At 41.8% G+C, this 27,209-nt stretch overlaps 2 protein-coding genes across 2 annotated transcripts in view; one reads left to right on the top strand and one right to left on the bottom strand.

Moving 5' to 3' along the window:
• Nucleotides 1-27,209, top strand: part of LOC311052003 (limbic system-associated membrane protein-like) — a gene marked incomplete at its 5' end in the record, with an annotated part of 276,875 nt that overhangs the window by 14,634 nt on the left and 235,032 nt on the right. The window lies entirely within an intron of this gene.
• Nucleotides 1,086-2,891, bottom strand: LOC311046307 (uncharacterized protein; the record flags this gene model as incomplete). The annotated part of the gene is made up of 3 exons (XM_084058534.1): nucleotides 1,086-1,640; nucleotides 2,628-2,715; nucleotides 2,863-2,891. 3 exons carry the CDS (start codon nucleotides 2,889-2,891, stop codon nucleotides 1,221-1,223), a joined length of 537 nt encoding a protein of 178 aa, XP_083914660.1. The 3' UTR covers nucleotides 1,086-1,220.

The following is a 27,209-nucleotide window of genomic DNA, read 5'->3' as shown; positions in this document are numbered from 1 at the left end:
CATCATCATCCTCACTCCCCCATTCACTCCCATGTTAACGGTTACGGGGAGGGGGGGAAACCACCCAGAGACTCTAGGGCTCCTGCTATAATCCATGTGGCAGCTGTAACCACCAATGAGCTTCGTGTGTTGAAGCTCCGCCCCCTCTGCCTTCCTATTGGCCGAGCTTTAAATGGCCGTAACTTCTGTTTGCAGCATGGTACCGCCCCCAAACTTTGTCATGGACTTTATTTTTTTACGAACTTTTTTTTTTTCTGAAAAAAAAAAAATTCCGACCTATTTTTTTTTTTCTTAATTTTTTTTTCCGAACTTTTTTTTTTTCGGTTTTTTTTTTTTTACACCAAAACACTTTTTGAAGGGTATGCAACTCGATGGTCCAACCCGGACTTGGACCTCTTCACTTCCGGTTTCAAAAGTGCCCAAAATGATCTGAAACTTCGCCTACCCCCCCTAAATTGGGTTCTGCGAACACAACCGTCACAACAGGAAGTGGATTTATCACTTCCGGTTTTGAAAAGTGCCCAAAATGCTCCCAAACTTCGCCTAGCCCCCCTAAATAGGGGACTGCGAACAATTGTATATTTGGCACTTTTTGCGTCAGACCTTCAGAAGTGGGCAAAACAAGCACTCAAACCCATTTAAGTAATTGTTTATATATTTTTAAAAATTATTACATTTTTTTCAAATGTTGTTTTAGATGCTCATCTTTACCTTCAATTTTTCAGTTTTTTTATTTTCCTTTTTTGACTTTCGGTTTATTTTGTATTAATTTTTGAAATATTATTTTGCTGTTTTTTTCTTTACTTTTTTGGCCGCCCGAAGGGATCAAAATGCTACTCCTCCCACACGGTTGACACGGCCCCGCCAATGTATACATCAAAACGTGCGGGACGACCGGCCAACCTACCGCATTACTTTTTTCACCATTTCGCATTACCACGGCGACAAAACCCCCAGCCAACGCAGGCACACTTAAATTTTCGTAGGAAATTTCTTTCTAGTGATATACTTTAAGCTTTTCCCTTGAATTTTAAATATTTCTTGTAAAATAAGTAACTTAAATGTGTATATAAATGCCATGTTTTAGCTGTTTTTTTTAAACAAAAAACAAGAGGAAAAGAACACATATGAATAAATATGTATGTATGCACAACAACAATACATTAAATGAACATCACAGAGAGAGGATGAACTGGCTGTTCTCTCTACATTTAAATTCATTACTTATCAGCCATTCTCTCTAGTAGAGAGAACAGCCTGTCCATCCTCTCTCTGCTTTCTTCAGCTCTCCGCTCCTCCGCTTCCCTCTGAAGCCTCATGTCCTCCTTCAGTAGCGTGAGGAGCTCCTCGTCTCTGCCCTTCTTCTTCTGGCCTGCACTGGGCCCTGACCCTGACCCTGATGCTGACCCTGACGCAGACACGGCCGCAGACCCTGAGGCCATGTCAGACCCTGCGGCCGTGCCAGGCCCTGGTGTGTCTGGTCGTGCTGTGTCATCATCAGGGACAGAGGCAATCAGGACTGGGGGGTTGATGGAATGACGCGCTCCAATAGCCTGGTCCATCAGTTCATAAAAAGGCCATGTTGCAGCAGTGGACTTTCCTCCTTCCACACCCTCGCCCGTCTTGGGATACTTGCATTCCTAATGCAGCGGAAATCAATCATGTCAGTTAACCACAACAAGCAAAAGTGTTTATTATTATCCCATTAAGACCTGAGGCCGATTCTAGAAATGCCTAATATTTTTCTGAAAAACGTATGTTGCTTTATCAGTGTTTTTTAAAACTTTTTTCATGTCCCCCAAAATGATATGTATTTGACCACGGACCCAATCTCAAAATGTTTTGTTCCAGGGACCCTTAAATATATATTACCATAGAAGTGCAAGGATTGTTATAAATAAATGCTGGTTAGGCTTATCAGATATAATAGCAGTGTTAACAGCGAGCCTTCCTGTATCTATTACAGAATAGTATTAACTTGGCATTGAAGACACAAACTGCATTGAAGATTCAAGATTTTTCTGTGCTATGACGCCAGTAGCCATTAATTATCACCCCAAGAACAATAGCCATGCACATGATAAGCCTTCACCTCAGAGTTAGACTAGTCAGACGGTCAGACCACATTCTTGCTGTTTGTATTGCTGCGCCCCCAACCCAGCCACTCCTGGGTGCAGCGTATCAGATGCGTATCAACGTATCAGATACGCCGTTTAGAACTGTTTTTGAATGTATACGGTGGCGTGGCGACGAAAAAGATCTGCAGGCCATACGGCGTATACAGCGTACCACGGTAGAACACACTACAGTATACAGCTCATAGCACGAGCTTGTAGATCTGCTATTTTTGAATAGCAAAATAAATGTAAAATTACACATTTGCTTTCTCGCTGAAGTAGTATGAAGTTTGAAGACACCACTTTTGCTGTAACACCAGGCTTACCTGCACAGCATTTGTGATCTACTGGTAAATCGCAATCTACCTTTTGGGCACCACTGATATATACAGCATCATAATTATTCATTTTTTTCAGAAAACTTAGGTAGGATTTAAACAGCCTCAGGTCTAAATGGGTTAAATGTCATGATTAAAAACAAATAGTATTTCAAAAGGGATAACCACATACTTTATATTTTTTCTTCAAGTTCTCCCACTTTTTTTTGGCCTGCTTGTGGGTGATTTTCTTCTCAATGCCCATTTTCTTCAGAACTACCCTATTAACACAGAATACATCATATTAGCACAGAATAGAGAATAGAGAAAACAATACATCATTTAACACAGAGATGCAACAACCTTATGAAGGTTGAAGTAGGTGACATTATAGTAGCATATTACAAATGGGCTATATTTGGCCTTACGTCCAAGCTGAAGCGGCTGTATCTTTCATCCCAGTAAACATGTCAGCATGGTCCCTCCGTAGCTCGATGAATTGGGTATTTCTGGCCTTGGTCCCTAAAAATAAATAAGTACATAAATATACATATAATCCACTATAGGTCATCTCTCTCTCTCTCTCTCTCTCTCTCTCTCATTACACACACACACACACACACACACACACACACACACACACACACACACACACACACACACACACACACACACACATGGAAAGTAACTAAGTACATTTACTCAAGTACTGTACTTAAGTACAGTTTTGAGGTACTTTTACTTTACTGGAGTATTTCCTATTTTCTATTCTTTTACTTCTACTCCACTACATCTCAGAGGCAAATATTGTACTTTACTCCACTACAATTATGTGAGAACTTTAGTTACTTTTCAGATATAATTTATAAATTATTAAATTAATATAAAACATACATTAACCACTTTAGGTCTATTTGATACATAGGCTATTTGAAAATAGTAGATGTACAAGCTCACATGCGACTCGTTGTGAGCTTGTAGATCTATTTCAAAACATTTTAGTACTTTTACTTTTGGTACTTTGAGCACATTGTGATACCAATACTTTTACTGAAGTACATTTTGAATTCCAGACTTTTACTTGTAACAAGTACTTCTACATTGCAGTATTGATACTTTTACTTAAGTAAAACACACACACACACACACACATACACACACACACACACACACACACACACACACACACACACACACACACACACACACACACACACACACACACACACACACACACACACACACACACACACACACAATACTTACATTTGAAATTACATTCCGCGGCACTGGGGGGGTCAGTATCATTGGGGTCTTCCTCCACTGTTGAATGCAATAAGAACATTACTCAAAATGGGCTCTTACGCTATAACGACCACAGTTAATCCACAGCTTAATTTGACCATTAACATAATTTAAACCAAATACTAGTCGGAGTCGTGACATACAACGCATTACATATCATGTTTAACCACAACAATTAAACCAGCCGTATAATCTCAGTAATGTTAAACCACGAACTCGCAGCGGGGAGGGGGGGGACATATGAAAAGGACGAGGCCGAAAACAGCTGGCTGTGTTTGGGTATAACGAGCGCCGCTGGCCGCTGCTGTGGAGAAATCCCCCGGTTATCGGAGTTGTCCTATAACTACATAGGTTATTTAGGCTCTGTCATAATACATTTACCACATATATGAAGTTTAAACAACTACATACTATCCTAAAAAACATTACAAGTACATTCCGTGACACAACAACAAAAATAAAGTAATACAACTTACAGCTGTTGTCCGCCATTACGGCAGAGAGGAGAAAAAAATGCTGAGATTACTGAGCTAACTATTATAACTATTCTATTACAACTCCTATTATTCTGTCGATGGACTTTTTTTAATGGCGGCTTCTTCTCAGCCTGGCTGGCTCTGGCTCGCGTTGCATTGTGGGACTCGGCTATCCACCGAGTGCTTGAAGCGATGTACTGCAAGTGATGTTTTTTTTTTAACCCAAATGTCATGTTATATTAACACCATTCCCAGTGGTGGAAAAAGTACTCAAATTATTTACTTAAGTAAAAGTACCAATACTGCAATATAAAAATACTCTGTTACAGGTAAAAGTCCAGAATTAAACATTTACTTGAGTAAAAGTACAAAAGTATTGTCATCAAAATGTACTCAAAGTACTAAATATTTGAAAATAGCCTATGTATAAAATAGTGTTAAAGTGGTTACTGTGTGTTTCATTATATCATAATTTATATCTGCAAAGTAACTGATGTAAGTGATGTTGTCAGATGAAGATGATGAAGATGAGGATGGTAGATGATGAAGATGATGATGGTGTGACAGTTTCTTTGGACAAACAGTACAAATGTCTCAAACAACACGTTGACCTCGGCTCTGACCGGTCACCGGTGAGTGGTCACTGCGTGGCACTGAGAAGAATGGTTATCGTAGAGAAGAACACCGAGATGTATTGTTCTGAAAACAGTCCGAGATTAACCTCCTAGTGTTATGGTTAACATATCAGGCTGAACCCATCACAGCAAATCAAAGTTACTGGGACTCCAAGGAGAGTGTTATCTCAAACAGAGCCAGCTCAGCGGCCTTGCACAGAAGTAGAATAGGAGAAATAGAAGCATATTATAATCAGAGATGACATTTTAAGCAGGTTTCTGACACTTGATAAGTTATCATCAACAAGATTAACTCTATCAAATGTAGTGGAGTAAAAGTACAATATTTGCCTCAGAGATGTAGTGGAGTAGAAGTGAAAGTATTGGAAATTGGAAATACTCAAGTGAAGTACAAATACCTCTAAATGTTACTTCAGTACAGTACTTAAGTAAACGTAATTAGTTACTTTCCACCACTGATCATTCCATTGATTTAGACACATTTCAATCACGTTGCCAACACGATTCAGTCGTGTTATTTTAACATCATTCCATTTATTTATAAATATTTTAATCATGTTCTGGTAACACAATTTAGTCATGTTAATTATTCCAGCTACATGATATGATCATATTAGTCCAACACAATCAAACAGTGCAAATTGATTTTATTTCAAATGCAGGGAAACATTACAGTAAAGTGCTTTCTGTGAAACTCTAATTAAAAACACATTTCATATAAACACTATCAATGTTAACATTTGTAATACCTTTGTGTAAAACTATATAAACACTTCAACATATTGTAATACATTTTAGACACCCTCCTTTTTACATAATTATTATTCTTTTACATTTGTTTTTCCAGAATTACCCTATTAACACAGAATACATCATATTAACACAGAATAGAGAATAGAGAAAACAATACATCATTTAACACAGAGATGCAACAACCTTATGAACGTTGAAGTAGGTGACATTATAGTAGCATATTACAAAATTATACTCAGAATAGGGTCACTCGGCTGTTCAGTGATTACTTACACAGGGTACAAAGGTGTGGTGCAGGAAGATGGCCCGGAACCTAGTCTTCATCATTCCAAAGGCACGCTCTATAATGGCACGTGCCCTGGAATGATGGAGGTTGAACCGCTGGGCTCCCACACCAGGTATTGGCCTCCTGTAGGGGGTGATGAAGGGGAGGGGTGCTGGAGGCATGGGTACCCTCCATCTGCCAGGATGAAATGGCCTGGAGGAGAGCAGAGTGACCTCAAGTACAGTGGAATGTAGCGGAGCACTCTGATTGCAGACTGCCTGCAGGATGATGGACGAGAGTTTCCTGTTCTGATAGCACTGATGATCAGGGCCGATTGGTGGTGTTATACGGACATGGCAGCCGTCGATTGCTCCAGCTGCTCTTCCAAAGGCAGCATGTCCAGCCAGCCTTGCAAACCCACGGGTCACTGCCTCCAGGTCTTCGGGGGTATTTGGGAAGTGGATAGCCACCACCTCCCTTGTGACCTTGTGGACAACGCGGTGGACAGTGGAACGAGGCATATCAAACACACGACACCACCCTGTATGATGCTCCACTTGCCAGCCAGAAGAGAAACACCAGGACCTCAAATGTGGCACCCCATCCATGTTGCCGTTCCAGCTCGAGAAGGTCCAACAGTACTGCCAAAGCCTCCCTGCTCAGCTGGAAATCAGGCCGTGTGTCCGCACAGAGTACCTGGGAGTACGGGGGTCTTGGCTGAGTTAGGGATAGAATGAGAAGAATTAGGTTGGTCTGTATCTACTCAACCAGTTTTAACTGAGTGACAGCATTGTAACATTCAACACAGGGTCCTCTCAATCATGAGCTAAAACTGTAATCTAGCTCTGATTCTATCTGTGGTTAATGAGATGCACTATGCTTTGAGACTGTCACTTTAGCTTTTTCCCCAGAACTATACAGAGTGGTTTGATCAAGTCACACACACACACACACACACACACACACACACACACACACACACACACACACACACACACACACACACACACACACACACACACACACACACACGGAAAGTAACAAAGTACATGTATTCAAGTAGGCCTACCTCAAGCTTTGACGTAGGCCTACTTTTACTTTACTGGAGTATTTCCAATTTGTTATACTTTTACTTCTACTCCACTGCATCTCAGAGGCAAATATTGTACTTTTACTCCACTACAATTATTTGAAAACTTTAGTTACTTTGCAGATAAAATGTATACATGATTACATTATTATAAAACATACATTAACCACAACAGCTGGCTGTGTTCGGGTATAAGGAGCACCGCTGGCCGCGGTTTAACGTTAAAGTAGGCTCGTTCACGATACATTTACCACATATATGAAGTTTAAACAACTACATACTATCCTAAAAAATATTAAAAGTACATTCCGTGACACAACAACACTTTTAAAAGGTTTTAAAACTTACAGCTTTGGTCCGCCTTTCAGGCTGGTTCAGGCTGGCTCCAAGTTCGTTCCACGGACAACCGTGGGAGCAACGGCATGTTTGGAAGAGTCAGGCCGAAAACAGGTTGCATTAGACGGCTACGTGAGTTTCACTGGCCGCCCCAGGACCCGACGGGACGGTTCTCTGAATTCTTATTTTTAAATAGTATCACCACATATATGAAGTTTAAACAACTTAATGCTATCCTAAAACATCTTAAAAGTAAATTCCGTGGCACAAAAAAGAAGTTAGAGAGAGTTTTAGAAGTTTAGATGGACGAGAATTTATAGCGGTGGAAAAGATGGCGGCCGCTCAGAAAAATTTCCAGTCAGCTCAGTTCGCGTTGCATTGTGGGACTCGGCTGTTCACCGAAGTGCTTGAAGCGTACATCGCGTGTACGCTTGGAAAAGGGGGAAAGTAGGGCACATTCGAAGGGTGGATTTGAAGGGGTCTTCGAAATGGGACAGCACTTGGCGCGCCACTGTGACGTCATCGCCCTTAAAATCCGCACTTGGAGGCTGCAACCCCTGAATTGAGACAGACCTATTGTCTCACAGCCGCCTGCGGCTGACAGGTGGCTGTGAGACTGTACACACAGCCACCTGTAGTACAGTACAGCAAGCCAAGAGACAGGGGAGGGCTTGTATGCAGCAGCAGAAAGCTCTGTGTGGCTGGACACGCCTGGGGCTTCGCCTGGTGAACCGGCACGGGGCAGGCTGGTGGTGCATCGGGGGGCAGGCTGGTGGTGTGGTCGAGGCCGCGGGGCTTGATCAGGCCGGTGGTGTGGGTGAGGCCATGAGCCCAGCAGTAGTGGAAGCTGAGCCTACCATTGACGGAGGGGGAATACAACGTTGTCGGGTTAACAGCGAAACTTTGTTGTACTGTGAATCTGATTTGGAAAGTGTAGAGTTTTCTGGTTGAAGTATGGCTCTATGCTCACTACTTCCAGGATCCAGAAAAAAAAACATACCGTTACAGTACTACAAAATAAATCCTTCAGACTTTTGTGGGACACTTTTTAAATAACATACTTTTAAATATATGCATGTCTTTTTTATTTGATTGAACGGGACCCACGGTCCAGGCCAGATGGTTGGTATCTTGACATTTATTGTCTCCGCCAGGCTGAAAGGCATGGCGAAAGAGTATGTTTTGCACCCTGTCCGTCCGTGTGTGTGTGTGTGTGTGTGTGCGTGCGTGCGTGCGTGCGTGCGTGCGTCCGTCCGTCCGTCCGTCCGTTTGTGAACAGCTAATCTCCGACACCGTTGGCTTGATCGCAGCAAAACTGTGCACACACACTCCCTGGATGCCAGTTCAGAACCTTTGTCCCACATGTTTCACATGGGCCTGTTATAGCGCCACCAGGAGGCCGCTTTTTCCAAAACAAATGTTTTGACTATTCCTACAGATTTTGTCCAAACGTCAAGATCGGCTATTTTCAAACATTTTAGTACTTTTACTTTTGGTACTTAAAGTACATTTTGATGGACGACGCAATGTGAATGTGTTGTGAGCTTGTAAATTGCATATTTTTCACTATTTTTGAACATTTCTTGAAAGCATAAACTAGGGCTCAAGAGAGGGGTGAGCTGGGGGGGTTTTCTTCCCTTTTCCCCCCTTTTTTTCAGAGACAATAGACTGAAAATATCCTGAAAGAATAAAGGACTAAAAACAAGAGACGAGCAGAATGACATAGAGCGAGGCTCACAATAAAACTATATAAAGAAGAAGGAAATTATTGTGAGGTGTGATTGAAAGATGAGTAGAACACAGGGAGAGAATGCGCGATCAGACAATTTTCTTTTGCTCAAAGGGGAAGATAGCCTGAAAGAATAATGATCCTGAAAAAAAGAGACAAACATAATGCCAGAGAGGCAGAAAGACAGGTTGTTAAATAACAGCTTGTTGTCACCATGACTTACTGAAACATCCCCGACAACAGTGACTATGCTGTTTGAACAAGGACATTTATTTTTCTGTAGATAAAGGCTTACGGTAAATATGTGTTGGGGTTTATTGTGTTGTGTTTTGTATTAATTGCTTTGATAGAAATGTGTGCAGTGATCAACTGACTCATATTGAAATAATAGCTTGTTTACTTTGATGATCAGTATTATCTTCTGCAGGTAGAGATTCTCCTTGATGCCTCCAAAGCAGAATAATTGAGAGAAGTTGTGAGATTCTGAACATAGCGCTGAACACATCTAGACTAAACTTCACTAGTTGAAGACATTTGTTGAGACTGCAGGCAAATCCATTTTTTTTCTCAAATGTGATCTTCAGGACTGACCGTCCACAGTGATCGTTGCAAGTGATCTATCTATATGCATCAGTAATCTATCTGCATTAGTAGATCTATCTATCTATGCATTAGTTAGTAGCTAGAGTATGTTAATGATGTAATGACATAGGCATGAGTAATGCTTAACATATAATGAAGTGACAATAAAGTTTGTTAGGCTAACCCTAACCCTTATTAAACAATTATACAATGTCATGATCAGAGCGTACTCAATTATAACTTCTATCACTCTGTGAGACATATACTGTACGTTATCAACTTTGTAATTTCGGCCGAAAATATAACGATTATTATAAATGAAAATAACACAAATACCTCTCTGTAGAACGTGTTTTATCGAGTGAGCATATTTGTCATGACACATCATTCAACCTTTATCTTACACTTAATTACTTTTTTTAACACTTTCATTTCTAACTGGAATTTCATTGTTACAATCTATTTAACTTACTTACTTTGTAATGTGCCATCCAGAGTTTTAAACCCCTGGCAGGTTCAATACAACCTTGGCGGACAGGTGGATGGATAGTGGCCAGACGAAAAGATACCCAAAACCCCTTTTTAGGTTAGGCGTTTGGCTAACAACCCCACCCTGTAAAAAAAGCTATTCTAATGGAGACGTGACCTCTTTCCACAATGGCTGCCTGAGGAAGATCTGCCGTATATTGTGGCCCAATAAAATATCGATATCAGATGGACACCACCGGGGTAAAAGCAAACGAGGCCGGCCTAAAATCATGCAGCGCGGAACTGTAGAGGCTGAGCTGCTGGAGATGGGCCTCTCGTGGGGCAAGGCACAACTGGTTGTCAAAGACCGTGATATAGTGCGTAGCAGAAAATCCTGAAGGGGGCGTCAAAAAGTGTAATTTGGTAGCGGCGGACATCTTGGTGGGTCATAAACAGCTTGACTTAACATCGACTCCCACCAAACACTATAGGTTGAGGAACATTATCGATGCCTTATGCCCCATTGGGGCCAAAGTGCATAAGTAAGTAAAAGTACCTTGTAATGATCAGTAATTAGGTTAGAGTTTGTGCTGAGTCCATGACATAGGGTTGTTGTCAGGCTTGGCATCAAGTGTAATTGTACAAGGCTTAAAAAGCCATTAAAACCCCCTGGACAGACGAGTGCTTGTCTGTGAGCTTCTGGCTGAAATGGTTCAGGAGTTAAAATGACCACGTGCCACTTTCTCTCTGCTTCCAGCCTCCAAAGGAAAGCAGCTACAGCTGCACTCTGAATGCAGATGGAGACCATAGAGTCTTTAATGTGCTGCACTGTGAACAGTGAACACCCTCCATGCAGCAGTCACACACACTGTACAGGGGAGAGTGAACTTTGTGGGAAGAATGACTGCAAAATGTGTTCTGTAGAGAAAGATGAATGACCTGTAAGTGTAATAGTACATGTACTATACCATGCACAGCAGCCATATTGGAAGGAAACTGGGCCTCTTCCTTACTTCCTTCACAGGTGTTGCCAATGATACTAATGAAGGCTCCGTTCCATTTCGTGTAGCACAGTGGTTCTCAAACCTTTGAATTGCAAGGACCCCCATAACTCTGAGTGTACAAAACCCTTACGGGTCCATTTGGTTCCTTTGTACACACTCAGAGTTACACACCCGTAAGGGGCCATGAGCCAACATGCACAGAATATCAGCACCCTAACTCTGTTTGACCACAATGGAACAGAGCCTTAACCCTATGTCACCAAACATATCAGATACACACATTACACTGATTTTTTAATAAATCAGTGTAATCAATACTTGGACCAAGAACCTGTTGTATCATATCTGACACATCCCCACTTCCCCCTGGACCATACCATTTGCACTGCAGGTAGTTACAGAGCCTCAGGTGGTCTGACCCAAAATGGCTGCCATCAACTAAACAGGAGAGGTTGATGCACTAAACAAACAATACTTTTTTAAGCAGTTCGGCTAAATTTTCCTAGTATATCTTTACTAATATTTTGAAATAAGTGTTGGATAACTTGAATGCACTTATGAGCTCTCAACATTTAGCATTTGAGTTTGCTTTTTATGATGTCAAAAGTGTTTGTATCATATTTGATACTACAGGTCTATAGTCCTTTACGATTTGTATCATATTTGATACTACAGGTCTAAAAGATTTTTTTTTGTAATGTTAAAACCAACTTGATTTTTTAATTTTTTTAAATTTTTTATCCCACGATTTTGTAACCCTATTTTTTACACCCAGTGCCAATCTCTATGTAATCCTGGGCACTACACTCCCTCTGCCAACCTAGGGAGGCCAGGGCCGAGCTCATCCCTCCTTCAATGCATGAGAGCCAACTGACCTTCTTATCACCTGACAGGGGAGAGTTTCCCTGGTTGGACGTACAGTAGCGAGTGGAAGGAACACGTTATTCCAACCAGTTCCTTTCCCCTCCATCAGGCGCCCCGGCTGGCCAGGAGGAGGCAGTAAAACTGACTTGAAATACCCCTTGTAATACCCCTTGTATCAAATATGATACAACAAATAAATGATACAAAGGAATGTTAAAAAAAATAAAACAAAATAAAAAATGTTTTAAGACCCAATAAAGTGTCACTTTTAAACATTTTGGAATTTTCTGACCTTTCCTTCATAGTTCAGGTTCTACAGGGTTAATTAGTGTCATTGGTGGTAACACCTGAAGGAAGTAAGAAGAGGCCCAATTTCTTTCCAATATGTCTGCTGTGCACAGAGCCTATTATTGAAGCTCCACAAAGAACATCACAAAAAACTCTCTTCTCTTAACACATCGGGTGCCAAACACGGTCTGAACCGTGTGTTTACTTAGTGGCGGTTCCGAAGCTTCGGTGCCGAACACGGTCTGAACCGTGATTTCAGTCTTTTTGTTTTTTTCGTTTTTCTCCGCGCGGGCGGGGCTAGAGCAGCTCTGGGAGCACCCATTGTAATCCTGCGAAGGAAGCGCCAGATCGCTCACCGGAAACACTTTTTTTCCCCCCATCCGGTTCCTGTCTATTTCCTACTTTGAAACGCCTATATCTCCGAATCTGTTTCCTGTGGGGAAAAACGGTCATGCGCGATGCTCGATTCCCCCCCCCCCGTTGTAACCCGCGAGGGGATGTTATGGTTCCAGCCTGTAGCCAGGCTCATGGCAGAACATGAATCGATGCTTTTTTTTGCGTGGATTTGCTTGTAACGCACGCGGAAACAACAAACAGCAAAGCGCAGTCAATGGGAGAATGCTGGCACCCACGGTAAGTTGTTATGAAAAAACGCTGGCACCCGATGTGTTAAGAGAAGAGAAAAGAAAGTGAAGCAGTCCTCAAGGGAGCAGCTACACACCTGCAGCTGTATAAGCTTCTTGTGGTGTTTATTATGAACTGGGTAAAATAGCTGTCATTGTGTTTAATTTGGTTTGATTAGAGTATGCTCTAATTATACCTAATTAGAGAATACTAAGTTGGAGTAGGGCATTGTGACTGCAAAGAAAGTTTATCATTTAGATTATACATTATCCTGTTTTTCTTGCTTCTGAATTTGTTCTGAATTTATTCCACTCTCCTATTAGCTAACAGTCTGTGGTACAACCTATATGTTCTGTCCCATCACTCGTTGGACTGTAGACCTATTTATGTCTTCTTCTTCTTTTAGTAATGTGATCCAAAATGCTCTCTCTCTCTCTCTCTCTCTCTTGAAACACAGTCCTCTTTCTGAAATCCGTATTTTTCCTACTATTTATGTTTGTCCGGGACGTAAATGCATGGACGCGCATGTGCGCGTCCATGCGCGTCCGTGCCCGTGTGAAACCGAATGGGACCAAGTGCAGCCGACAAAAATGAAACGAGCCGCCATTGTTTTCTGTATAGGCGGTTTATACTTCTTACTTTCGGTTTTAAAACGCTCTCAAACTTCTTTTTTGACAGGGGCGGCCAGTGACACGCATTGTATCCGAATAAAACAACCTATTTTCGGCATGGCCCCGACTTCTACTTGTAACAAGTATTTCTATATTGCAGTATTGGTACTTTTACTTAAGTAAAACATTTGAGTAATTTTTCCACCACTGCGCGTGTGCGCGCGCACACACACACACGCACGCACACACACACACACACACACACACACACACACACACACACACACACACACACACACACACACACACACACACACACACACACCATTGTTACGAGTACTGTATAATCCTTTAAAAAGTCAAAGACTAGAACTCACTTGATTACAATATTTATTTACAGTGGTTACCTATTGACTTTGTCAGCTTAGTCGGATTTCAGCTTTAACCACTAGACTGACTAGACTGTCTGATTGATAGAGGAAAGAAGTCGGAGTTAAACATACAGTACAACACAGCAGTTGATTCAGGATAAATAATAATAATAATATACCTCTGCTGTCCAGCCCGAAACTGCTAACTCCAAAACGCTCATTGTTCAGGAAACAAAAAAACAAAATATACGTTTTTCAGAAAATGAAGAAAACCTTATATTTTTAAAACAAAGCAATACTACCTCGTCAAAGTTGGTATAGTGACTGTATATATTGTGAGATACTTGCATGTGTCATTATATTATCAACACTTTACCCAAATCGCGGGTAAATCAACACTTTACCCAGCGCGAGTGGAGTTAGAAGTTTCAGACGAGCATAAATCAAGCTGAAATGGAGTTAGGTGTCCACAACAACAGTAGCTCCACTCGCTGCTGAGAGAGGTTTCAAAAGGGTACAGATTCCCAAAAGCTAACAATGGATCTCCAAGCTCACAATGCATCACAACAACGTGTGAATTAATGCCCTGATGCTTCATGACACTTATTATATAGGCCTACAACAATAAACAGGACTTTAAATATTACAATAACTTCTGCTAAGAGGTAGTAGAACACTAGCGCGACAGAAATGCTATGAACGTCTTTCTTCTTATCACAATGCTCTCCTCATTAAACACTTCATAGATTTTAGAAATATAATTACTTGTTTTCATAACATTAGCGTCAGTGCTGTTTGATAAACAGGTACACTGCATAGTTTTAACATACTACGGGGAGTCTGTTTACGTGTTGTTCCTCCTCGTTCACTGCGCACCGCGCACTGCTAATGCTGTGCTGTACTGTGTAGAGGAGAGGGGGGAGTTGTTTGTTTTTGACGGACAGTTTGAGGATCCAATGGAGTTGGGAGTTTTCGTCCGAGGCGCTTTTTAATACTTTTCATTGGTTATTTTTTTTTCCTTTTACACAGATGTAAAGGGGGTTCAATAGCGTTGATTTATTAAAAAAAAAAAAAAAAAAAAAAAAATGAAAATGGAGTTAGCTGTTCCCGGCTTGACACCGACGATATATAAGTCTGTCTGTCTGTCTGTCTGTCTGTCGGCGCGCACACGCTGCACAGTAGCAGGGCGGAATTTTGATACCATAGTGCACTTGGTGATACAAGCGCGAAATTTGGCACAGATGACCTTCATATGACCCTAATTGATAATCAACCTCTGGCCACGCGGAATTCCTAAGATTTCAAGATGGCCACCACCAGTTTTCAAAATGGCTGCAACTGGGCCAATGTGTTGGACTATATCGCTTTGCTGGGGCTTATTTTAATATAAGAGAATATTTTCTGGAGGTATTCCTACCAAGTAAGATAAAAAATAATATTAGGTTCCAATATGGCGGCATATTTTCCAATATGGCTGCCGATAAATTGCAGAAATGTGCATCTGCTTATGGTTTATCCACATGAGCTTGTAGTACATGTATTTGTATTAATTATCATACGCAGAATCCATTTATGGAACATTTGAAAGTGATTTATTAGCTTGGTAAAGCTTAGTGCTTACTTTTTGTTTTGTTATCAAGTCATTATAAACACATTTTCATTTACAATGGTGGCTGGGCAAGTGACAGGCCAGTGTACTAGCAACTGCAACCACAGAGGGGTGTGCAGATAAGTCCAAACTTAAAGCATTTGCAGTGTCCAGAACATTCTTTTTTACATCCACATCGTGTCAGCTTCTGGCATAATTTGGCACACAGGACTGCACAAGAGTCACTGGCCCCATGTATGTCCTGCTTGCAATGCACTTCACTTGCATTCACTTCCTTGTAGGAACTACTTCTATGAAGTTCTATCGTACATGAGTACTATGAACTCCTCAATGACTTGCATATGTTTATCATTTATTGCAACAGGTGTTGAACCTAATTTGGAGAAGTTGTCTGCCATGCTGACCTTTTTCCCTTTCCATGGAAGGACGAAACTGTGTGGCATCCCCTGAATGCATGAAAGAAGCAAAGACCTGATGACTTTGATTCAATAGCTGATGCAATTTCATGAACGGGATCCATCTGAGATCCTTCCCTCCTTCTAAAGGCAATCCACAGCTAATTCAAGGCAAGTCTTTGAACAAGTGAAACTGTTATGTCAACAATGTCAGTATCTGAGGCAGAGCTGCAGAGGATAGCATCTGACACATCATGATTCGCAGCTCAGATACTGACGTTGTTGTCATAGCAGTTGCACTTGTTCAAATGAAATAAGTCTGACACTTATTGTCAGTATCAGCTGAGAACGCAGGGGTCTTATAGACCCCCTGGTATTGCTGAGGTGGAGCGCCACACTCACCGTACCTACTCATACACTGATCCTGATCGAACCCATGACCATGTGATCCGAAGGTGAAAGCTCTACCGACTGAGCAACCCAGACACAAAGACTTGAAAAAGCTGCCGAAGGACCTCAGATGGATCCCCCTTCATGAAAATGCATCAGCTATTGGATCAAAGTCATCAGGTCTTTGCTTCTTTCATGCGTTCAGCAGATGCCATACAGTTTTGTCCTTCCACGGAAAGAGAAAAAGGTCAGCACCTGTTTGAGAAAATATCCATATATATATCTAGGTTTTTGTATTTAGTTGCCCTAGGTCATTAAAAAGCTACCAAATCACTTTAAAATGAGCTATAAATTGATTCTGTGTATGGTAATTAATACAAATACATGTGCTTCAAGCTCATGTGAATGTACATTTACGCAATTTATCGGCAGCCATATTGGAAAATATGCCGCCATATTGGAACCTAATATTCTTTTTTTTATCTTACTTGGTAGAAATACCTTCAGAACATATTCTCCTATATTAAAATAAGAGGGAAATCAAAGATTTACAGCCCCAGCAAAGTGATATAGTCCAAAGTGTTGGCCCAGTTGCAGCCATTTTGAAAACTGGTGGTGGCCATCTTGAAATCTTAGGATTTTTGCGTGGCCAGAGGTTGATTATCAATTAGAGTCATATGAAGGACATCTGTGCCAAATTTCACGCTTGTATCACCAAGTGCACTATCGTGTATTGAAAACGGCAAAATTCCGCCCTGCTACAGTGAGACAGGCGCACGCGCACACACACACACACACACACACACACACACACACACACACACACACACACACACACACACAGATTGTTTCATTGAATACTTTACAGTTCGCAAAAAGCACAGAAAGTACAGAGAGAGAGGGAGGGAGGAAGAGCGAAAGAGAGAGAGAGAGAGAGATAGAAAGCTCAACTGCAGAATCACCACACCGTGGCTGAACGGCCACACTACACGTTGTAATAAATTCAATGGCCGGTACTGAGAATCTGTGGGCGTTAACTGTGAGAGGTACCAACCTAAACCTCTGCATACCTACGGTCGTCCGGGGGCGGCCGTTTGAAGATCGCGCAAGAATGAACAGGTAACCACTGTATAGCTTAAGAAACGGACCAGACACACATTTCTACTTTGTGTTTTCCTCAGTGTGTGTAATGTAAGCCCTAATCTTACCAACACCAGGGATAGTTGTGTTGTTTCTTTAGGCCTAAACTCTTCAAAGACTTGATTTAAAAACCTCAAAGTACAAAGTAGCTCCAAGGAGATGTGGGTATTTCACTGTGTATCATGGTGCCAGAGCCTCTCTCCTCCAGAGAGTTCAAAGAGTTAATCAACTGAAATTACACTTTGTCTTCTGCATAAGTGGCTTTTCTGCTTTTATAGTCAAGGTTAAAAAAGCGATGGAGAGAAAGAGAGAAAGTAGTCATCAATAACGTGTGTTTTCCTCTAAAACATAATGCTGTTAAAGTGTCATTTTAATGAATTAGCCAGTCCCTAAAGCATTAATGGAATTGTTTTGACTGCCGTGTTGGAGAAAAAGTAGGGTACGCACGCACACCCTCACACGCACGCACGCACGCACGCACGCACGCACACACACACACACACACACACACACACACACACACACACAGTCATTGTCTAAATGTGGTCGGACTCTCAACCATATTAAATAATGAGTCTCAAAGCACACAAGTACTCTTTGATAGATGTTAATGTGTCTGTATGTAGTTTATCATTGTATTCTGGGCCACCTGGTTGGTTTGCAGTTGGGTGAGATACACACCGTTGATCAAAGCTAGCAGCAGGTTGTTGCTGCATGTAACATGTGTGGTAGTGAATGCCATAGGCTCTATTCACAGCAGCCATATTTTCACTTCCTTAACAGGTGTTACCAATGATACTAATGAAGGCTCTGTTCCATTTAGTGTAGCAAAGTGGTTCTCAGATTTTTCAATTTCCACCACCCCCATAACTCTGAGAGTGTACAACCGTAAGGGGCCATTTGGAACCCCCTTTGGAACCATGAGGGTCCCTGAACCCACATTTTAGTCCTACTGGTGTAGCAGTGTTTCCAGTGAGTCGACATGCATAATATCAGCACCCTGACTCTGTTTGACCAGAATGGAACAGAGCCTTCATTAGTATCATTGGTAATACCTGTGAATGTCTTCACAACATGGCTGCTGTGCATCCTATTACCTTTTCTCCAAAATAGCTCGAGACATTTGTACACACACAAACAGAAACATTTGTACAAACACAAAGAGAAACAATCGGTTTTCTTCACGCTAGTTGTTTGTGAGCTCATGTAGCATCTTATTTACATTGTTTGGTTCGTGGTGTCTTTGATACTGTATGTTTGATAGTCTGTCAGTAAATGTTATGAGGGGCACGGTGGCGCAGTTGGTAGCGCTGTCGCCTCGCAGCTAGAAGGTCCTGTGTTCGATTCCCGCAAATAAAACATTTGATAACCACTAGTACAGTGGTAGTGTACTCCTAATGTGTCATACAAAAATATGTGTCATACGTATTCTGAAGAAAACATGTAGACTTGAAACTCAGCAATTGGGTCTTATCAAAATAAGAACATTATCATGGTGTGTACAAAAGAAAATCAAATATATTGATGACCCTGAAAGGGGAGAACACACAAGTAAGTCTGATTTAAATAAAGCAAACTTTTATTTTATTTAATCTGTATGGTATGTTAATACAATATAACTAGCACATTTGAAGTGTGTGGTACTCTTTCCATTGAGACATTTAGACCCTGCTGGCGTTAGAGCCAACCTACTGGTTGACAATGTCAAAGTTATTTGAAGCAGACACTCTGCATTGGATTTGTCATTGGGGCGGCCATAGCTGAATGGCTAGTGAGCCCGCCTAGGGAGCCAGAGGCCCTGGTTGCCCCAGGTTCGATTCCAGGCCAGGTCAGCATATGTGTCGATGAAATTTGTCCCTGAGCAAGACTCTTAACCCCTAATTGCTCACAGGTTCTCATTGGAAACAAGACCGTGAGGACTTTCATGAACGACCTGTTAAAAGGAATTATCCTTATTATGCCATCTTTATTGTAATCCGGATATTGTTGCAATTGCCTTTGTCACAGATACAATACATAACAAAAGCTTCTTCTTATCTCTATTTATATTCACCTTTGATGGGACTCACTGACCTACGGTACCAACTCCCATCTTCTCTGGTCTGCTTCCTTGAACGTCCAGTGGTCAAACGTCTCTTTGAAACTAATTTGTGGCTGCGCCTGTTAACAGCAGTGAGCTGGGCAGGAATCATGGGACCTGAACACCTTGCTGCTCGTTGAATTGCCTTGGATCGGTTCGTTGCTGGGTTGAGTGATTTCCCAAAACAGTGCATTGCAGACATGCAGCAACTTTGCCGGATTATGACTCCAGCGTTGGAACTGCTTAGCCATGGCAACCAGCCCAGGGCCATGGCATTCATCTCACTCATGGTTGTGATTGTTGTGAATTGTAACTTCAAGGGGGAAGTCTGGCAGGGTGTGGGTCTTGACTCCTGTCAACAATATTGTATATCCATATTATGCAAAGTTTGTGCCAACTATCAGTTGTAGTTAATTTCCCCATTTGATCTTTGGCACTTCTTTAGAGTGCCAAAGAGAAAAGTACTCAAATGTTTTACTTAAGTAAAAGTATCAATACTGCAATGTAGAAGTACTCTGTTACAAGTAAAAGTCCGGAATTAAACATTTACTGGAGTAAAAGTACAAAAGTATTAGTATCAAAATGTACGTAAAGTACCAAAAGTACTAAAATGTTTGAAAATAGCAGAGGCTATTTTCAAATAGCGTAGTTATAAAATAGCTAAAGTGGTTAATGTATGTTTTATATTGTCATATATCTATATCTGCAAAGTAACTAGTAACATGACATATAAATTATATTGATTAAATTGCACATTTTCAAAAGTTAATCGAACAGTGACTGTGGTTTCCTTCACCTCTGCCAATGTTAACTTTTTGTCATGTCAAACCACTGGTGTCTGGTGTGCAAAGCCACAATAATGAAAAAAAGAGCAATGATTAATAATTACTTCCCAAAAATGTAACTGTTTCTTACCTTATACAAAAGACGTTTCCCCTTCGGGGGTTTGGTGAACTCGGGTGCAGTACGTTAGTCCGACAGCGCATTCCTCCGACAGCGCAGCGCTCCGACGTTTCCAATACTAACCCTGTACCGAACCCGAACCCTAACCCTAACCGCACGCGGATGCCACATAGTCGGAGAAAAGGGATGTCGGATTATCGTATGCCTCCCGGTGAACTCAACCCTCCACAAATGTTCTTGATTTCTCAAAAATAGCAGATCTACAAGCTCATAGCACGGCACTCAATGCTATTAATTAGCATACAGGTAGGCCTGGAGGCTGGAGTTTCTCAACATTTTAAACAGAACAGTGTGATTTACAAAATCTGGAAAATAGCAAGCATACTCTCTCTCAGTGCTGGCCCTGGGCAATTTGGTGCCCAAGGCAAGATTTTTCCTGCCCTTTCTTGTGCAAATAAAAATAAGAGAGAACCTCAGTCTCTGCACGTTGCTGCAATTAAGTCAAAGTTCTAGAACTTAATCGTCTTGACTTTCTTGCAGCAAAGTCATCTATCACAGCATCATATGACAGCAGTTGTGAGACCACATGGTTAATGCTAATAATGGCAAGCCCATAGAGACGTTCTACAATGCACCATTGTAGATCTCAGGAAGGTTTTAATGAGCTTGAGCTAGAAGCTCCTTTCAGCAGCAGCCACTGTAACAGGAAGAGACCACGCCCAACCGGTCGAAACGCCGAAGAAAGAGAGAGTCCCCACAGGACCTCTTTCTTTGGTGTTTCGACCGTTTTGGTGGTTGTACAGGACGAGCAGTGCACGCTTCAGGATGCAACCGCGCCCACCTGTTTGAAACACCAAAGAAAGAGGGAGTCCCCAGCCTGCACGGCAGGGCACGCGAATAGGCTCTATTCACAGCACCCATATTACTAAGACATTCACATGTGTTACCAATGATACTAATTGAAGGCTCTGTTCTGGTCAAACAGAGTCAGGGTGCTAATATTGGGCATGTTGGCCCACTGGAAACACCAGTGGGTCAACAGTTGGGGTCCAGGGACCCTGATGGGCTTCCAAATGGCCCCTTACAGGTGTGTACACTCTCAGAGTTATGGGGGTCGTGGACTCGTGGAAACCACTGTGCTAGACTAAATGGAACAGAGCCTTCATTAGTATCATTGGTAACACCTGTGAATGTCTTCATAATATGGCTGCTGTGAATAGAGCCTATAGGAGACTGGGCTAAACCAAAAAATTAAATAAAAAACAGTGCAGAGGGGTGTGTTGTGACGCCCCAAATTTCACTTAATATGTATATATGAGTAAGAAAAAAAAAGACGAAAAAGAAAACAGAAAAAAATAAAATGCATGCCCCCCCCCCAGTGGCGCCCTAGGCAACTGCCTACTCTGCCTAATGGGCGGGCCGTCTCTGCATGCTCTTAGAAATAAGTTAGTGTGTCTCTATCATTAAAGCCCACCTTCGATGTGCCTATGTTTCAGTTGTACAGCCATCATCAGCATCAAAGTACCTACCGTAACATTTGATTGATAGGTTTGTGCATGATATTTGGTTGATGGTGTTTGCTAATATAGCCCTGCTTATCACATTACCTTCAACTGAGGATACCAATCCAGGTTCTCCCCTATAGCTCCTGAGCACACCATTCTGAAATAATTACAACAAGTATCACAGCTAGGCAGCTGTATTCAAAAGAAACCAGTTAACACACTAATCTTGGGAGATGTCTTGGGTGGTATTTTACCGTGCTTTTTAATTTTTTAATTAGCCCCTTTTTTTCTCCGCAATATCTGACGGGTGCTGGCTTCACGGTCCAAGCATGTCCCAGGAGCGTAGAATGACAGATGGCGCTGGCCAATGAAAAGAAGAAGTGTGTGTGTGTGTGTGTGTGTGTGTGTGTGTGTGTGTGTGTGTGTGTGTGTGTGTGTGTGTGTGTGTGTGTGTGTGTGTGTGTGTAAACTGTCGGGGAGATATCGAGTAAGAACACACAGGGCTGGTATATTTGGGCAAATTCGTTTTTAAACTAATATTCAGAATCAATGTGTGACAACAGAAAAAAACCCTGATCAATGTGCACATTAGAAGTGAGTTTGGCTGTACAATAGCCTAGGCTGGCCATAGCCTAGGGCCTAGGCTATGGTAACAGACACCCTCATGAACCATGATATTGGGCTACATTGCAATTATTATAAAGGTGAACGTGTGTGAACAAGAAACATGTGAACAAGAAATACAGGTGAAGATGTGAATGGAATCTGTGTAGACTCGAGGGTCGTCCTCTAGAGATGTCTCAGTGAAAAGATAGATGGAAGAGGGGGAGAGCATTCATTCATTATTTAGATAGCTAGATATAGGTAGATAGATAGATAGATAGATATCTGTGTGCATGCGTACGTGTGTGTAAACGTACTGCAGACCACAATAGTCAGTTTCACAGCTCCTGCGACACTCCAAATATAGATATGATTGGTTTACACTTTCACAAACTGTTCTGACCAGACTGTCTTTCTATTGAACACCATTTAATATGACCAGAGGGAAAACTACTGTGGTCTTCAAGTTGCTTACACTCAAACCACACACACACACACACACACACACACACACACACACACACACACACACACACACACACACACACACACACACACACACACACACACACACACACAGTAAGTGTGCTCATTTGTCAGGGTGCTCTTATTTGCTTTTTATTGTCGTCTTGCCTTTCTCTAAATGAACTGAAGAGCATACATTTCTCTCTCTAAATGAGCTTCTCTCTGCTCCTCATGAAGATAATTAAACAGTTTGAATGGCATCAGTCTGCTTTGGACAAAGACAGAGTTCTGCTGACATGAGTAGATCTGTGAACACCAGCAGATGACAGGGTTTCACGTTGATTTTCACAGTCAAAGTTGCAGTAATGTTGAAGCAGCAGCTGTGATTCTGTTGTTTCATATAGTCTGTGGTTGTTTGATTTCATCAGAATAAGTGTGTTGTGTGAAAAAGCCAGCCAGGCATCAATAGTTGATTCATTATAGTTTTTACTTCAACAGAAACTGATGATACAATGTCCTCATGCATCTCTTTCATCAGTCTTGCGAGAGAGAGAGAGAGAGAGAGAGAGAGAGAGAGAGAGAGAGAGAGAGAGAGAGAGAGAGAGAGAGAGAGAGAGAGAGACTGCAGACCATGTAAGTGACAGAAAGTTGGAGCACAATCTGTCAGAAAGACAACATATGAAACTGTTGCAATATTACGTCAAATGTGAATGCCAGGATATCTTGGAGAAATATAAACTGTTACAATCTGATGTCAAATGTGAACGCTAGGATATCCTGGAGAAGCACGTGTCAGACTGATAGATGGGCATGGAACTTAAAGTGTTGTTTCCATTTCCCAAAGCTTTGTGAGCATGAGTCAACGTGGCAGGAAAGACATAGAGTGAGATTAGGAAACTGTGAGATCTCAAAGTCTAACAGATGGTCATGATGAAACTCCATGGAGGATTAAGCAGAACTATTACTATTTCCTTTCATGTTATGTTTTGTTTTCAACTGTATTTTCTAATATTTATGTATTGTGGTTGTTTGTTTCACTGCTGTTTGTCCAGTGTTTTTAGTGTTTAGTGTCGGGCCACAATGGAAAAAAGCCGTAGGCTTTTTGTGTATATAACTACATTGTCATTTTTAAAAGTGTCTTCTTCCTTAAATCGGCTAATGGGAGGGCCGGCCATGCGGGCAAACCGGATACAGAGATCTCCTTATATGGGCATATCAGCTTGCCCATATATGTGCATCATGGATCTCCATATATAGACCATATATGGGCATAAAACAGGTACAACGGGTGCTCGGACAAATCCCCGACACTACGACTATGACATATTGGTCAGATCGGCAGTGAGGGCCGCGTAGAGACCCGAACCTCCATAGTTTTTGTTTTAATTGTCAATCAATCAATCAATCAATCAATCAATCAATCAATCATTAGCAGATTAAATGTGCTGCTTTAACTATAAGCACACATTAATATTTTAAAAGGCAGTTTTATACACTGCTATCTATGAAATAAAATACACCATGCTATATAACACACTATGCAATTAGCTTTCATCTTATATGTATATAATTTGTAATATTGTTTCAGCTCTCAAGTTTCCATTCATTTTGTTACATTCTGCCTGCAAGTGTGTTGGAACGTAATACACAGAAACAAATCCACTGGTAGTCTTATCATGGGAAAAGCTCAGATAATAGTTTGAACAATTGCTTAATTAGTAGTAGTTTGTAGTGCATAATTATCATCTCATTGGAGCGCTCAGCTTTATATTCAACAGAGGAATAGCAAAGTGTGCACATTACATAGCATTGGAATAGCTCTCAAATGGACACAGTGAGATTAAACTATGATCCTTGTACATTAAACCATGTCTCCAAATACATAAATAATGTCTGGCATGAAAGTAGTATTAGCTTTGAAGCTGTTTATGTAGTGCTGGCCTCTGTCACATGCAACGTGTGAGAGGAGAGGAGAGGAGAGGAGAGGAGGCTTACATGCCTAAATCCAGTCTTGGGTCTGTATTCTATGACAAGGACGGCATTTTAGCATTTTCTATCACTCCAAGTGCTTCTAGCCTGGGGTTGAGTACTTTGTCCACCACTGGTTACAGTCCAGCACACATCAGAGGCAGTTGAGATGCTGCTGTTCATCAAACAGCGTTAAGCCTGAAGAGAACATCAGAAAAGGATTTCACACATTGACTCGACAGGTCAGTCTGGGGCCTGCAGCCAAAACGGTCTCTTAAGACACATTGTACTTGAGTAAAAATACTTTCCAACACTTGTCTCTCTATAATACTCAACACACACACACACACACACACACACACACACACACTCACTCACTCACTCACTCACTCACTCACTCACTCACATAATGAATAGAAAACAGTACAGTACCCAGGATTAATCCCTGCAGATCACGGATGGATGGATGGATGGATAGATATTCCATTAGATATTCTACATTATTACGTCATCACGCAATGACAACCAATGCAATGACAACCCTAACCCTAAAAGTAAGCTTCAAATAAACACATTGTCATTCAACAACTTGTTCCAACTACTTAAGCTGTTGTTTAACAACTTGTCTTGTAAATTAGTTGCACTGATTCACAGTGGTGCTGCTGTGTGAAATGTTTCATTGTACGGTACATCTGAAAGGAGGACATAAGAGTTCCGGTGCCATGTCATTGTTCCGACGGCTCATTGTTCCGACGGTTACTATACTAACCCTATACCTAACCCTAACCTTAACCGCACGCGGAAGCCACGTAGTCGGAGTAATGGGATGTCGGACTTATGGGCAGTCCCCAGAGTTCCTGCCATGCTGCTGTGGTAGTCGGACACAAGGTGTACTCATTTGGCCACAAATATCTAGCCTGGTAAACCCTCCCTCCGGAAATCTCATTTCCATTTGATTTCAGGAGTGAGTCTGGGCTGAACCGCCTTTCTGCAATAATCGCTCTGTTCTCCGAACCGACGAGCCTATCAGCGTCGTCGCACATCGTTCTGTGATTGACAGCGACAGTTGGCCAATCAGGTGGCGAGTTCGAGTGAGCCCGAATGAAGCCGAGTGCAGCCTGACTGGGGCCGAAAAAAAACCAACGGCAGCCATTGTTGTTGTCCGAGTGCCTTCACTGTTTACTTTAGTTTTTAAAACGGTCTCAAACTTATTTTTTGAGGCACGGAATTTACTATTAAGATATCGTTTGGATAGAATTTAGTTGTTTAACTTCATATATGTGGTCAATTAATCATGACAGAGCCTATTTAAAAATATAAATTTAGAGAACCGGCAGCGGCGAGGAGTGACACGCATGTATCCCAATAAGGCAACCTATTTTCGGCATGGCCGTCCCAAAAGTCCCGTTGCGTCACATAGTCTGGAGCTCGTCAAAATGAACTGCTGATTGGCTGAAGGGGAATAACGATCATTGGTTGAAGGGGTTGTCAGTCAACGGTATTACTCCCGCCCAACTCCAGCCCACAGCGAATATTGCAGAAAGGCGGTTCAGGCCAGACTACTCCTGAAATCAAATGGAAATGAGATTTCCGGAGGGAGGGTTTACCAGGCTAACAAATATCGGAACAACAGTGATCCGATTGAAGTCCGCATCTTCAACTCAATGTCTTTGCGCTGGAGGACGTTGCCCCCAATGACAAATGGAAGAGGAAAACGTCCCATTGAGGTTCCCTCCCTAGGCTGGGGCTACACAGCTGTGCTGGTAGAAGAAAGTGTTTACATCTGGGGAGGGGAGCCTTACTGCAATGTTTACTGCAATGTTCTTTATACCTTTGATTCTGACACCCACAGATGGTTCAAACCCAATATTCCTGGGACTATTCCAGAAGCAAGGATATTCTACTCAGCCTGTGTCCTGGAGATGGTCATGTATATCTATGCAGGATACACCCAGCTGACTGGATGGACTAATGACATGTGTAAGTTGGACACCTCCACAATGGTCTGGTCTTTAATTAACACCAGAGGAACTCTACCACCTCCTTCAGCATGTCACTCTGCCACCATCATCGGGACAAAGATGTTTGTATTTGGGGGCTGTGGGGGACTACAGGGACCATCAACAACAACGCAGTGTTTGACACAGAGACCAACTGTTAGCTGAGCATGCATTCTGGACACCTTCTCCCAGAAGAACGTGCATGTCATTCAGCCTTTGCCTACAATGGAGAGCTGTACATATTTGGTGGCAACAACAGGAACCAGACCTTCAATGATCTGTGGAAATTCAGTCAAGAGACCTTTTGCTGGAAGCA

The sequence above is a fragment of the Gymnoscopelus microlampas genome (assembly GCF_963454915.1).
Source record: "Gymnoscopelus microlampas genome assembly, chromosome: 1".
Taxonomy (NCBI): domain Eukaryota; kingdom Metazoa; phylum Chordata; class Actinopteri; order Myctophiformes; family Myctophidae; genus Gymnoscopelus; species Gymnoscopelus microlampas.
This window is presented reverse-complemented; position numbering and strand designations above follow the sequence as displayed.